At 44.8% G+C, this 16,365-nt stretch overlaps 1 protein-coding gene across 17 annotated transcripts in view; it reads right to left on the bottom strand.

The window, feature by feature from the left end:
• The window catches only part of LOC119458481 (medium-chain acyl-CoA ligase ACSF2, mitochondrial), a 574,759-nt gene that overhangs the window by 534,495 nt on the left and 23,899 nt on the right, over positions 1-16,365 (bottom strand). For 2 of the 17 annotated variants that reach the window (XM_049671248.1, XM_049671247.1), the window contains exon 2: positions 7,065-7,245. The exons of 13 other annotated variants lie outside the window; for them this stretch is intronic. In XM_049671248.1, coding sequence (XP_049527205.1) covers positions 7,065-7,245 — 181 coding nt within the window. Of the gene's footprint in view, positions 1-7,064; positions 7,246-16,365 lie in introns of those variants that run through there. 2 more of the 17 variants (XM_049671256.1, XM_049671257.1) reach the window with 1 other exon arrangement.

Genomic DNA, 16,365 nt, shown 5'->3' on the forward strand with positions numbered 1-16,365 from the left:
GTGCTCATTCGGAACTTGATGAGGCATGTGTATGCTGCAGCAAAGATCCAGAGACCACTGAACACATCCTAATGGAATGTGAAGGGATTCACCCAGTGAGAACAGTAGGTAACATACACCTATCAGAAGCGCTTGGGTTTAAAGTGGACGGAAGCATCAACCGGTCAGCAGTCGAGATAAGCAAGAGACGTTACAGTATTGGTGGGGAAAAAATCAGGGAATAGGTTGATACGACCTGATTTGACCTCACAATGTTATAGGTAGCGGTACAAGGTAAATATTGAAAAAGAAAGATTAATGAAATGTATGCAAAAATGCTAGATAAAAACATGTATAGCAAATCTGATTAAATCAAGCAGGTTAGGTGACCATTTGTGACCACCCCGTTTCAAAGTGGATGTAATTAAATCATCGAGCTTTCGTCATCGAAATTCGAGCTTTCTTCCTGTAACATCAGGCGTGCACCAGGGCAGTGTTCTGGGGCCATTGTTGTTTTTATTTTATGTAAATGACATTGTTAACGTAGTACTACCAGGAACTCAAATCAGACTGTTCGCGGATGATTGTGTGCTTTTTCGTCAAGTTACTTGTACTAATGATCAACACAATTTGAATTTTAGTCTTAATAACATATTAAACTGGTGTAATGAACATGGTATGGCTACAAACGTACAAGAAAACTGTTTATCTTTGTGTAACTCGTACAAAAACACCTCTTGACTTTACGTATAACCTTGGCTCATCATCACTGCAACAGGTAACCAGCTACAAATATCTCGGCTTAACAATAACTAATGACCTATCTTGGAACCTACACATAGACAACATATGTTCTGCCGCCTTTCGTAAGTTGTGTTTTCTAAAGCATTAGCTTAGAAATTCTCCTTCTAACATTAAACTTCTTAGTTACTTTACCTATATAAGACCTAAACTAGAATAGTCTTGTGTTGTGGGACCCCTTCACTAAATCTAACATAAAAAAACTTGAAGCTGTACAAAGAAAGGCAGTTAGGTTTGTTTATTCTAAATTTAAAAGTACAGACTCACCGTCTGAACTCATGGCTGCTAACAACATTGAAAAACTTGAACAACGACGAAAAAAGAACCGCCTCAACTTTCTTTACCTACTTCTTAATCATAAGTTAGCCCTTGACCCACATGCATATTTATCTCCTCTGTCCACTAGACACACACGACATCACCAAGCTCATTCTTTAACTCTGTACTTTGCTAAAACTAACGCGTTTAAGTTTTCCTTTTCCCGCGAGAGCAGCTACGCCACTACGACCACTTCGTCCGGGAGCTTCGCAAGAGCGTTAACGGTAACCGGCTTGTTGTAGTGGGGGACTTTAACGCCCCACACGCGGCCTGGGGCTACCCCAATACCACCAAGAAAGGGGCACGGGTTCACGACGCCGCACAACAGCACGGCCTTACGCTATAGAATGACCTGCTCCAACCAACACGAGTGGGCAACAGCGTGTCGAGGGACACCAATCCTGATCTCACGTTCACCCGAGACGTGCGAAAGGCCACGTGGACCCGACTCCCAGATACGCTAGGGAGCGATCACCACATAATTCAAATCGAGGTTGAACAATCTCACCGCGCGCCCAAGACAGGAAAGGCGCGACTCACTGACTGGAACGCGTATAGGAATGAGCTTGACGACGTTTCGGACATTGAAGACATTGAAGCTTGGCTAAACGGTATCGTGGGTGCGGCTGACGGCCACACTAGGACGATTCATCTAGACGAGGACAATCCAGTGGTCGATAATCACCTACTGCACTTATGGGAGACTCGGCGATCGCTTCTCAAACGATGGCGACGGCAAAAGCTCAACCGCAAGCTCCAGCGCCGAATTGCCCTATTAAGCACGCAGGCACAGGAGTACGCTGAGCAGCAAGCGAGCCAGAACTGGCGATCCTTCTGCGACCAACTTCAAGGGACGCTCAGCACAAAGAAAACTTGGCATATACTTCGAGCACTGGTCGACGACACCCACACCAAAACCCAACAAAGACATACAATTCACCGGCTAATCCACAACTATGGCGGCACAGAGGATCAGCTTCTCCAAGAACTTCAGACGAAGCTACACGGCTCAGCTACCCCGCACACCACTGCCACCAACCTTTCCACCACCAGGGAGTACGAAGGAGCGTCGAACGAAGAGCTAGATCGGCCTTTCACACAGGCAGAGTTACAGGCGGCCCTCTCTAGATTAACACGCAATACGAGCCCGGGCAAAGACAGAGTCACCAACAAGCACCTTCGGCAGCTACCCCCTCGGGCGTTGGCGGCTCTCCTTCGGTACTATAACGACTGCTGGATTAAGGGCGAGCTACCAACAGCCTGGAAACACTCGGAGGTGACCATGGTACCCAAGCCGAACAAACCCATCTCCATCGCAAATCTCCGCCGCATCTCCCTTACGTCCTGCGCCGGGAAACTATTTGAACACATGGTCAACGAGCGGCTCACCACACATCTCGAGGACAACGATCGCTATCCACAAAACATGTTCGGCTTCCGCCAGATGCTCTCCACGCAGGACGTCCTCTTCCAGCTAAAGGAAGATATTCTTGACCATTTGAGCAAACACAGCAAGTCATCCATTCTAGCTCTAGACGTAAAGGGCGCCTTCGATAACGTGAGCCATGAAGCCATTCTCCGTAACCTAGAAGATATCGGCTGCGATGCCAAAACATGCGCCTACATACGCGCTTTCCTCACCAACCGTACAGCCACGGTGGGAATTGCCAATCACCGGAGCAAGACATTTCACCTACCTAACAGGGGTACGCCGCAGGGTTCGGTAATCTCGCCACTCCTCTTCAACGTGGCCCTCCTCAAACTTCCCCGCCTCTTAGACACAATCCCAGGGATATTTCATGCTCTAATATGCAGATGATATCACACTGTGGACGAGAGGCGCGAGCACGGGTGAACAGGAGGACCGTCTTCAGGAGGCGGTCAACATCATCGAACGGTACCTGAACACCTGCGGCCTCCACTGTGCCCCGGATAAATCCGAGCTATTAGTACTCGCGGCACGCACCCGGGGCCGGCCCCCAAGCCACGACGCACCGGACCCACAAGTCCTTCTTCAGGGAGTCCCGATACCGAAGGTCGACTCACTTCGAATCCTCGGACTCCATATACACAAGGACGGGTCCGGCTCCGCCACATTCCCTAGACTACAGAACACTGTGGCACAGCTGACTCATCTGATACGACGCGTGGCAAATCGCCGCAATGGCCTCAAAGAGCACGACACCTTGCGAATGGTACAAGCCCTCCTGTACAGCCGCATTACATACGGAACTCCTTACCTCAACCTGAAGACAGCCGAGCAACAAAAGCTAAACCTCCTAATACGAAAGGCCACGAAGCTCGCCCTAGGACTGCCAACAACCGCCTCCACTGACCGATTGCTTCGCATGGGAGTTCACAACTCCTGGGAAGAACTTGCGGAAGCGCACCTCATCAACCAGATCGAGAGACTCAAGCTCACAACCACAGGCCGAGTAGTCCTCCGACGGACAGGATACGCAACCAAGCTAGAACTTGATGGCGAACGTAAGGAAAAGATCATATCGAAGCTCCAAGATTGCCTACAAGTTCATTAGATCCCTCGGAACATGCATCCAGAACACCATCGAGGCAGACGGCTCGCCAGGGTAAACGCCATCAGACAGAAGCACCGTAACGACCCGCAGGCGCGCTACGTGGACGCAGCCAAGTATCCGGGCCGAAACGCTTTCGCCATCAGCGTCACAGACTACAGGGGAACGACACTGGCGTTGGCTACGATTCTCACCAAACACGCGGACACAGCAGAGGAGGCCGCTATAGCACTCGCCACCCATACAAGCGGCAATGCCATAGTGGTCTTCACCGACTCTCAAACAGCGGCACGCAACTACATGAAGGGCGGGATCTCCGTCAAAGCGATAAACATAATGAAACGTGGCGACACTCCTCCCCCCTACAACTGCATCATGTGGGTTCCGGGACATGAGGGACTCGAGGGGAATGAAGCGGCACACGCGCAAGCGTCAACCGGGCCTCCCCGCACGAGATTTTCGACATGCCCCACCCACCCAAATCAGCGGAGGAAACGGAAACAATACCGCTAACTTATCAAGCGCTACTGCAGCACTATCGGCTTGGACGCAGGGTATACCCCCCACCACATCCAAAACTAACGAGAAACGAAGGCACCGACTACAGGCGGCTCCAGAGCAATACCTTCACCCACGGAAGCTTACTGCATCATTTCCACCCGACGATATACAGCTACACCTCTCCACACTGCAACGTGCCAGACACCTTGGCACACCTCCTACTGCAATGCAAGCACACCCGAGCAAGCATTACAACGACACAACCAATAGCAGCAGACGCAGACCCGACCCTCCTCGCAGAGACGTGGGAGGCTGCGATCTCCAAGCCGGACCTGGTCGACCAGCGCGAACTCGTCGCCCGGGCCCGGAGGGCGATCCAAGCCAGAGGGTTCCTGGAATAAGGGACCCTCCCACCTCGACTGCCAACTAACTCACTGTTTCAAATAAAGGTTTATTCATTCATTCATTCATTCCCGCGTACTGTGTTAGAATGGAACCGTCTAACTGATCTTAGCCAATTTTCTGTTACATAGGGCCTTGATACGTACTGTTAATTGGCATTTCCATTTGCGTAATTTTTTCCTATGTTACGTACTGTTAATTGGTTATACGTACTATTAATTGATGTTATGTTTCTATATTCCGTAATATTTTCCCGTGTTATCTTTTGTGTTTGTACTTTTATCCTACCGCTTGTACCTGTCCTGCTTGGACCAATTCTTGGTCTGCAGTATGAAATAAATCAATAAAAATCATCATCATCGTCGTCCAGATGAGCCCATCGTTGCTGCCGCTGTGTCTTCGGCTATAGCTCGACGACTCCAATAAACCTCGTCACAGCTAATGCTTTATTAATATTACCATTAGGGGACATGCTTCAAAGATGTCATTCTCGCATGAGCATACTTGTAAATTTCAGACTAACACAAAGGTAACAGAAATACGGGGCAACTTGGTTGATCCTTTCCTATTTAGTGAAGACACGGATGTTTCGAGTGTGTGTGTCTAATCTCGTCTACCAAGGTAGGAGTTTGCAGTTGCCTTTAAGCCTCGTGTGCGCATTCGCTCCTTCTGCTCCTCAGCGAGGGAGACGCCGGCGGTGTCTATGTGAGCGTGTGCGCGCGTCAGTGCGTTTGCCTCTGCTGGGCCAGTGTCAGTTAGAAAATCCGTTGAATTTACTTCTATGTACCAAGCGGCGGCCACAAGCGTGGAGAGCGTTCGCTCTCTCCTCCTCAGCGAGGGCGTTCCTATATATACTGGGCGCCCCCGCCAATTGACATCAGTCTTCAGCACAAGTTAGTGTGTGTGTCACTCTCCGTCAGGAAGCTTGTAGAACTGACTTCTCCCTAGCGATGTAATTAATCCTTCTTTGTTACTCGTTACGTCGAACATCCGCGTCTCTACCTGGGCCCCTCCCTGCTGGTCAAGCTCCAGACCGCCAGCCCCAAGCTACCTCCGTGGTCCTGGGTGCACAATTTATAACAAAACGTAATTCAAGTTGAAAAATGTGGAAAATACTAGGTGTATTTTCTGAACGCAAGTCCTGGAATGACAACGTAAGAAAATTATCGCTAAAGTTAAGTAAAGCACTGTGTATGCCTTACTTTAATCGTCACCCACTTCTTATTCCCATAAAAGACGTTTCTATACTATGCCCTCCTAAAATAACGTTTATAATTTCCTCCTTTGGTGTGGGTTACCACAACAGCAACAAACCTTCACTCAAATATGTCTAACACGGAAGAAAGCGCTCCGTGCAATCGAAAGTACGAAAGTCCTTCGACCATACCGAGCTGCTTTATTGGAAAAATAAATTCTTAAAGCCTAGAGACATTTACACACACAAATAATTACGTACTTGCAAAACTACAATGTTATGAAACCAGCTGAACGTTTAAATCTTGCAAATCTGAAAATAATTTCGGGTGCAGATCTTTTTCGGCATCCACCATGCTCAGATTTCTTTTTCTCGTGCACCTTACGGAACCGAAAGTGTGGAACATGGCACACAAAATGTAGCAAATAAATACGACAAACTATGTACTAATATTTTTTCCAATAACAAAAGTATACATTAATTATTTGTATAATGTTTTCGGGTCAATTAACGCGAACTTCTTTTCTATATGTTTTTCTTCTACGTATATTTGCTAACCACTGCGCTTATGATGTGTTTTATGTATGTATTTATTTATGTAGTGTATTCTTCCTTTCCTTTGTAGCTGAAGCACCAACGTTGTAATTTATGTCGTTTACTACCCATAAATAGTTGCACCCGCCGTGGTTGCTATGATGTTGGGCTGCTAAGCGCTAGGTAGCGGGATCAAATCCTGGCCACGGCGGCCGCATTTCAACGGGGCGAAATGCGAAAACACCCGTTTACTTAAATTTAGGTGCACGTTTCAGAACCCCAGATGATCAAAATTATTCCGGAGTCCCCCACTACGGCGTGCCTCAAATTCAGATCATGGTTTTGGCACGTAAAATCCCACAATTTAATTTAATAAATGGTTGCGATTTTGGGCTATCTGTTTAAGTCATGTGGAACATCTCGTCTGGTTGTGCCCGCAATTGGAAGAGGAGAGTAATGTGTTACCTCACGGCCTACAGAAGATGGGTCTTCCACACGCGGGCTTTCAACATGTAGTCTCCCATGAAGGATCCGAAGTAATAAAGATTTATTTGTACGCCTACTGATCGCCATTTTCCGAGAGGCTCAGTTGAGGAACGTTTAGTACTATAGTCGTGCTAGTACTATAAGCGATACTAGGGCGGAACAGTTGCCAGCCAAGCATGCCAAGCTAAGCGAACCTGTTGCAACTCGTGCAGTGCTGACAAACAGCCGGCTTTTATTGCACTCAAAACAGTCTCTATTTGCGCACGAACCTGTTGCACAAGTACGACAAACAATGCAGACAACCAGACGCTCACCTGATCTCTGAAGTCAGCGAAGGTGCACTCCTTTCCCTCCTGCACAAACGCCCAGCCAACACGGTCGCCAAATTTTTCGGCGGCTGTGTCCACGTAGGTGCCAAGCGTATCCGGCGATAGCGGCTTCGTGCATGTCTGGATCCAGTAGCTAGACCTCACTCTTTTCTCGGACTTGGATATGCTGTAAAATGAGATTGTGTTTCACTGAGCATTCATATTGTGTCTGAAACGCGGTGAATAAACGAGGCCTCTGCGCACATGAACTTGACGCTGTAAATCATATCAAAAACGCAGTTCGACTAGAAGGAAGACTATAAACACATAAACACATCACCAGCGCTGACAAACAGCCGGCTTGTATTGCACTCAAAACGGCCTCTATTTGCGCACGAGTCTGGGATATCACCTCAACAAAGAACAATCAGAAATGGTTACGGGCCCCCGGTTGAGCTTTAACCAAATACCAAACTCAAGTATGGAAGCATAAACAGGAAAAGCACGTCCATCAGAATCATGACATGAACTTGCAAACAGTGTGCTTCTGTTTTTCTAAAGCTACTGTTTTCCCGCAACTTTTGTAAAATATTCGCGCCCTAATTAGAAGTTCTGCTTGACGATATCACTACAACACAACTTTCTGTCTCAAATGCAATAAATTTCATTCAGATCCGTCCCGGAATTATCCCAGTAGAGCATTTCTGTTTTACAAGTGTTTTGAATAGGTAGCATCGGAGTATGCCCGATCTAAAGCTTGCTCCTAACAGCCTATGCTGTTGTAAAAGAGAGACAGCTAGAGATACAAAAATAAACCGTTCTTGGAATTCGCACTTTACAGGTATGCGGGCGTTGCCACAAACACACATTTTCTCCTAAGACGTAGCAAGGTGATGGGTTCCCTGCTTCTGTGGCGCAGCGTTTCAAAGCTCTACGGAACGGCTACATCTGATAAGCGGGCGTAAAATAGCCGCATGTTGACTGTGCTACAGTGAAAAAATCGTAGAATATTGATGAAAATGAGTTTGCGCCAATTCTTGAAGGCTAAGAAAAGGAACAAGTAGTTCGCGATAGAGCTGCGGATTTGGAAGAAAGTGATTTATGAAGTGTTCGTGTGCCGCAAATATTTCAAGTGCACTTAAGTCGGGCCACCGTCATTAGCGTTTTGAATGATGCTCTGTCTCTGCATTCCGTGTTTCCACTTCCTTTCTCGCGAATTCATTGCGGTACGCTGTTCAAAATTAGTTCACATCCTTGTCAATAGGGCTGAATAGGAATGTTGTTATACTTCATAGATATACTATTAAGGCGGAAGAATTTCGTAAAAACATGATGCTGATGCGCCACCCTTACCAAGATTGCATTACAGCATATAAAAAATTCCCCGACTATTACGATGATCCCTAATGCGAAATTGGAGCGCAGCTATTTACGTGTTTTCAATTCGCTATTGGCTGGCGCGGACATTCAGTCTCGTGCGCCACGCTCTAGACGGAGCGAAGCGTTTTAAAACAACTAACAGTCAAGTACAACGATAGCGGCGAGCAGAGTCGGCGATCGTCGAAAATCTGATCTGCGGATGAAGCGCGTCGGCTTTTATACGTGACTCGTCGAAGGTTCCGGAGTAATCGCTGGGGTCCGCGTGGCTTCCAGAAAGCACTACATAATTCGCGTCGCGCATACAATCAGACTACAAAAAGCTTTCGTTACAACAGCCGAGCCAACGGATAGATAACATTCAGAAACTTTTATGCATGCAGGCGCGTCGAGCGTCGAGGCATAACTTAGCCGATGAAACGCTGTGACCGAAGAAATATAAAGTGAACAGACGACGCGCAGCACTCTGGCGCCATCTCGTAACGGTCGTCGGCACTACGATTTTCTCTTTCATTCTTCGCTGTTGTGCTCGTTCGCTCGGCTACACCACCGACGCTAGCCACAGGAACGGGCCATCGAGAGCTGTGCTCTAAAAACACACTGATAGAGGAGACTTCGCATGCGAGTACAGCTGATCGTCTTACGCGCATTATTCTTGGGACTACTAAATTACTATGCTCACAAATCAAAAAAAGATGGCTGACTAATGGAGTAGCTCACGAGGAATAAGGATTATAAACAGGGATAAGGTGCCTCAGAAAGGCTGGCCAACGTTTCGATAGGTCCTCCTATCGAAACGTTGGCCAGCCTTTCTGAGGCACCTTATCCCTGTTTATAATCCTTATTCCTCGTATGCTGACAAATTGTATTCAGAAATCGTATTCCCCAAAAGTTTCTTAACCTCTTCGCACTGCAACAAGCCACCTAGCTGTGATGTCGAACACAAACAAGGCTGTCGTCGAATGGTAAACAGTAATTACAAACAAAATGTTTTGTGAATTTGGATCCTGTTTTCTTGTAATTTCAGGATTCTTAAAAATATTGCACAGGTAAACTGTTGCAGCGAGACGTGCCTCTAATCGAGAATGCGCACAACGTTCATTTTAGACGACAGCATTACTGCCAGCGCTAGCTTCATTCTCGCCTGAGCGATACCATGGTCAGTGTTTGAAAACTGTGGCAAGCCTACTTTCTAACATTATAAAGATAATAGAAAACTGGACAACACTTTTGCAGCCTAAATAATGTTCTGCAATTTGTCAACTAATATAAATAAATAGGTGGAAACATTACCTCAAGGTTATAATAGACGGTCCATACAAACTACGTAATTAACACTGCTCACCGCATGGAAGGCTATCTACGTTGCAACATTCTAATCGCCCCTTCGTCTCTACAACTAGTTATTTATAAAGCAGTCGTGTATCCTAAGCTGCAGTGTGCAATCATGTGTGGGATTCTGCTCAGGACAAACTAATCAGTTTATTATACCTTGATCAGAATAATTTTGTTCGGTTCATCTTCCGTAACTACAATAGAACAACGAGTTCCATTTGTTCACCCTTATACTCGTTCTTGTGCTTTGTATGTTGTGCGAACATATTTTCTGTATTCTTGTTTTTGAGCAGATTTGTTGTATGTTGCATGTTATTGTTGTTGCCGCTGCTGACTGTTCTGCACAAAGGTAGGTGTGGGCCTTTGTCAAGCTGCCTCTGCGAAGAGCAGCTTTTACGTACCTACAGCTTTTTTCATCAGTGTGATGATGAAAAATAAACATTATTATTATTATTATTATTATTATTATTATTATTATTATTATTATTATTAATATTAATAATAATAATTTATTATTATATAATAATAATTATATTATATAACAATAATAATAAGTTATTATTATTATTATTATTATTATTATTATTATTATTATTATTATTATTATTATTATTATTATTATTATTATTATTATTGCTGGACGAAAGGAGGCAAGATTTTTGTGAAAAAGAATGAAACAGCGTCTCTTGTCTGAATCGGTAAACAAGCAGACCTGGAAAACATTGTTTAGCCAACATGCCTTTTTCTTTCCGCCAACTACCGGACTTCAGTTCATTTAAAACAGAATTTCGATGCAATTCTGATGAAAGTTTCACCATTGTGAGCGTTAATATAAGAAGTATGCGTAAATACTGGGAAGAGCTTAAATTTCTGGCTGAGTCTGCAGCTGGATTTGTGGATGTTTTTGTATTAACAGAAATCAATGTTTCCCAAGCTTGCCTTAATACTTTCACCCTACAGGGCTTTTCAGTACATTTTGTTACACGAAGCGGGCGTCGTGGCGGAGGCATTGCTCTCTTTGTAAACGACAACTGTGAAGCTTTTTCTGTTGATGTTTCTTTTGTGCATGCTGAATCTATGATGGTCAAAGTTTTTAAAGGTCATTTTCTGTGCATATCTTATCGGTCTATCGACCGCCTTCATGCAGCCTCTCACGGTTTCTTGTAGAGCTTGATGAAACTCTGCGGCAGTGGAGCTCAGTGGACCAATTCTGCTTGATCGGGGACTTTAATATCAACATTTTATGTCCTGAAAAAGTATCTGTTTGTGATTATCTACGTTGTCCGCTTATGGTCTGGAATGTACAATTGGAGCTCCCACTAGAGCGGAATTAGTTAATAATTGCCTAGTGCAGTCCTGCTTAGATCACATAGCGGTCAGAGCTCCCAACTGTACATTTAGGTCATGTACTATTTTACAAAGGTTGGCTGACCACTACTTTGTAGCATGCCGTCTTGTATTACCGGATGCGCCTGGAACGCCGTCGGTTGGAAATACACCCGGGCAGCGCAAATGCCTTGTCCCTATAGTTAATCAAGCTAAGTTTGATAATCTTGTCGTTTCGTTTGACTGGGCATCCTTAACCAAAGAAGGCTCGTCAAGCAACGTGTATGAAAGATTCTGTACGCAGCTAAAAAATTTCGAATTACGTTGCACACGGTTAGTAGCTAAACCAATAAGAAAGGGTCACTGCTGGATGAACGCGGAAATTCTTGCTGCGATTTCGTATCGAGATACCCTGTGGAAACGCTGTAAAAGAAATCCGAGAAACCAAACACTGCGATTAGAATACAAGTCGGCAAGAAATAGAGCTGTTGCTCTTCTGCGTGGCGCCAAACGCCGTTACTTCTTTCATAAATTTCAGCAATCTTCAAATAATGTAAGCAAAACTTGGTCTTTATTAAATCATCTCAGAGGGATGAGTTCCAGTAAACGGTCTGTTTTCGATTCTTTTCAGCAACCTCTCACAGCAGTGGCTGATGCTTTCAACAGGCACTTTGTAAAAGCATCCCTAAGCGCTGTTTCTTTATCCACAAACACTCGGTCGTTAACGCATTCCATATCTGAGTCAGCTTTTCTTCCGAAATTTTCGAAGTGTGATCTGGAAGAAATTCTTTTCAGTTTCCGTCCTAACAAGCCCACTGGATATGATGGAGTATCATTACACATCATCCGAAGGAATTTCAATGTTCTGGCAGATATTATTCTTCATATTCTGAATGGGTTTTTGGAAGGTGATGAAATTCCGGCATGCCTAAAAACGGCAGTTGTTTTACCGCTACATAAGTCAGGGAAGAAAGATAAGATTGAAAACTATCGGCCAATTTCTATCTTACCGGTTATTGCTCAGGTCTTAGAAAAATTTCTTTTCCACACTATGTCTTCTTTTCTTAACAAATTTTCTATCCTGACCGATCGCCAGTTTGGTTTTGTTTCTGGGCGCGGTACTGTGGCACTGCTTGAAGAATTTGCAGACGACCTGTTCTCGGCATTCGATCAGAATCTTTTCGCGTGTGCTCTCTTCTTAGACGTAGCGAAAGCGTTTGACACCCTGAACCACCAAATCTTGTTAAGTAAACTGTATTTTGGGGGATTTCGTGGACCCTTTTACAACATTCTCAAAAATTACTTGAGCAACCGATTTCAAGTGGTCGCTACTGATGATAAGGGCGTTTTCAGTTCTAAGTTGTCGCTGAATGCGGGTGTACCGCAGGGGTCAATTTTATCGCCATTGTTGTTTAACATCTTCGTTAATGACTTTCCTTTGGCGATTTCCAAATGTTTTGTGTTCCAGTATGCTGACGACACTGTGTTACTAGCAAAACATCTATCTTACAAAATGTCAACTGAAATGTTGCAAAATGACGTGTACAATGCGATGCTTTGGTTCAGTAACAATGGAATGGCTGTCAATGCCCAAAAAACACAACTGGTATGTTTTCGCTCTCCACTCAAGACTACTGTGATTAACTTGCCTCTCTACTTACATAAGTCTAACTGTGTTCCTTGTAAGTGTACTCCTATTCCATACGTAGATTGTGTTAAATATCTTGGAATATTTTTCGATAGCAACTTATCATGGCAACATCACTTATCACTCATTTGTTCAAAACTGAGGTCAGTCGCTTGGCTGATGTTTAATATGAAAAGTATTGCGCCTCTCTCTGTAAAAAAAATTGATTGTGCATGCATTGGGTTATAGTGTATTGAGATATGGTATTACGGTCTTCGGATTCTGTTCGGATCGTTGGAGATGCAGGGTAGACAGGATTATAAAAAATATTCTTATAAATGTTGCCTACAATTCCCAAACAGTAACAGATGCAAACATCTTCCGTGAACTTGGTCTGCCTAATTTTCATTCTTTGCTCGTTGAAACAGTTGTCATAAAACACTTTTGGACTTCCGCTTTCAAACAAAAAAATACCTCCACAAGGGAACTTCGTAAACACGTCCGCTATATGGTTCCTCGTTCATCCACAAAGTATGGTGCGGCCAGACGCTGTGCATATGTGCCGGATATTTTTAACAAGTTACCGAATGAAATTTTTAACGCTACTTCAAAAAGCATGCTGAAAGAACTATTGAAGGAGTCATGGTGAAACTAACTTCCACAACGCTTTGTCATCATAATTTTCACTGCTTCAACTTCTGTTTCACGTAGAATAACCAAATGTTATCTTATTTTTTCAGGTCATTTTTTTTCTTTGTCTTTCTGTCTCATCATCTTTTTATTTACCGTTTGTATTATGTTCATGGCACGGTCCTACAAGCCAATTGAGGCTTAGACCGGCCTGTTTGTGTTGCTCTGTATTTTTGGTGAATAAACATTATTATTATTATTATTATTATTATTATTATATTATTATTATATTATTATTATTATTATTATTATATTGGAGGCAGTCAGTGGCGAAGTAGTCACCGAGTACTCATCGCCACGTTCATTGTCTTGGCAGCTGCTGCTTAGCCGCCGTGAAATACCTGGAGCATGCTTCTGCGGCTGCGCAAATTTTCGTCCCAGGCATGGCCCGAGTATTCAGCTGGAAGGTTTAGGCGGTGTTCCTGATTGCCCGCTTAAGCTGCTCTGCAAAGTGGCCGCTCCTAGCTTCGACATCGACCCTGACCTTTATCGACTAGACCCCGTGAAATAACCTGGAGCAAGCTTCTGCGGCTGCGCAATTCTTCGTCCCAAGCATGGCCCGAGTATTCAACTGGAAGGTTAGGCGGTGTTCCTGATTGCCCGCTAAGCTGCTCTCCAAAGTGGCCGCTGCTAGCTTCGACATCGCACCGAACCGTGGCGCCTGGATCCTTTATCGGACTATAAAAGACACTTCGAATCAACAGTGCTCCGCAGTCGGTGGCGAAGTAGTTACCGAGTACTCATCGCCACGTTCATTGTCTTGGCAGGTGCTGCTTTAGCCGCCGTGAAATAACCTGGAGCAAGCTTCTGCGGCTGCGCAATTCTTCGTCCCAAGCATGGCCCGAGTATTCAACTGGAAGGTTTAGGCGGTGTTCCTGATTGCCCGCTAAGCTGCTCTCCAAAGTGGCCGCTGCTAGCTTCGACATCGCACCGAACCGTGGCGCCTGGATCCTTTATCGGACTATAAAAGACACTTCGAATCAACAGTGCTCCGCAGTCGGTGGCGAAGTAGTTACCGAGTACTCATCGCCACGTTCATTGTCTTGGCAGGTGAGCCATTAATTTTGAGAGCATAGTTGTTTGACAGTGCTGCCGACTGCTGCCTAGTTATGTTGAACCTTGTGCTAATGTTATAAGTATACTTTGCTTTATTGTGTTGAACATAGTGCTGATGTGATAGGTATTTAGCGAGCAGTATATTCAGCCTTGTCAATTTTATTTTTTTCCCTCTGTGTGTGAGACCATGCCTGACCGAACCAGATGTCAATCGTGTTTGGAGAAGCTGCCAGGTGATGGCAGATTCCTGACGTGTTTGGATTGCAAGCTAGGCTATCACCTTGGCAAAAACTGTTCTGGAGTGGCTGAAAATACATTTACATCAATGGGCGTGGCAAAAAGAGAGGCCTGGAAATGCAAGCAATGCATAACTCCTGCAAGTGATAACAGCTTATTGACAGCCCATAATCCTGAAGGAACTGCAGTGGCTGGGGATCCTGGCTCTTTCGCAAAGGAATTAAATGCTCTCAGAGAAGAACTAAGGGGTATTGAGGACATGATGGTTGTTCTTCTGCCGCTCCGAGAAAAGCTCGACGAGCTCTTGGCGATAAAACCGAAAATAGATGAAGTGCTGTCAGTGAAGGAGACTGTAGTTGAACTGCAAAATTCTGTACAGTTTCTGTCATCAGCCTATCACACAGTTGTGATAAAGACAAAAGAGTCTGACTCGGCCTTGAAATGCCTAGAAACTCAAGTGGTGTCGCTGACGGAGACTGTCAATACCCAATCCACTGAGATTCTTCAGTTGCGGGCTGATATTAATGGTTGTGAGCAGTATAACAGACTGTCGAACCTGGAGCTACACGGGCTTCCACTTTCACCGGGAGAAAACTTGCGAACTGCTATTGCGGATCTTGCGCAGAAGCTAGAAATACTAGATTTTGAACCCCGTGACGTAGTTGCGATCCACCGTCTGCCTGCCAGAAAAGATAAAACGCCTATCGTGCTCATTAGATTCTCGTCCCCGTTTTTGCGGGACTCTTGGCTGGCGGCTCGTGGCAAGCTTCGTGCCTTGGCACAGAAAAAAAAAGTACCTGCTATGTATCTCAATGAAAACCTGACCCAAGCTACCAAGGAACTTTTTTGGAAAACTCGATCTAAAGGCAAAGAAAACAACTATAAGTTTGTCTGGGTAAGGAATGCAAAGATCTTTGCACGAAAGGAAGACGGAGGCCCTGTCATCAGGATTGCATCCGTCACTGACATCGATAAGATGCTTTAAACTCATGGCGATACACTATCTTTCTCTCCCGGACTTCGGTTCATTGGGATCTATTTTCGAAAACTGCGATAGGCCTTCTTTTTCAGTCGTTCACATTAACATAAGAAGCATAAGAAAATACTGGGATCAGTTCCTTGTCGATGTTGCTGACGTCTTGGCCTTAGTGGATGCATTTGTACTGTCGGAGATAAATGTTCAAGATGATATGTTGTCGCAATTTCGTCTACCGAATTACCACGAACACTTTTTTACAAGAACGGCCAGGAGAGGTGGTGGAATAGCAGTATTCATCAAGTCTAAATGGGCTACTACAAATACGACGTTTACTTTTACGGGGGCGGAAAGCCTCGCCTTCCGCTTGGAAAATACTAACATGGTTTTGTTCTTAGCTGCGATTTATCGTCCCCCCTCCGAACATGTGCTAACGTTTTTGAATCAACTAAAACAAAATCTCGCTTGTCTACCTCCTAATTCGAACGTTTGTCTCATTGGGGACATTAACATAGACATTTTAAACTCTGAGAAAGCCATGGTTACCAATTACCTGAACATCTTGGCTGACTATGGCATTGAGTCAGTTGTTAACGAGGCTACACGAGAGGAGCTTCTTTTGTCTCGAGTTGTGACTTCCTGTATTGACCACGTGATGGTCCATTCAATAGATTTTTCGAATA

This window comes from Dermacentor silvarum, chromosome 7 (genome assembly GCF_013339745.2).
Source record: "Dermacentor silvarum isolate Dsil-2018 chromosome 7, BIME_Dsil_1.4, whole genome shotgun sequence".
Lineage (NCBI taxonomy): Eukaryota > Metazoa > Arthropoda > Arachnida > Ixodida > Ixodidae > Dermacentor > Dermacentor silvarum.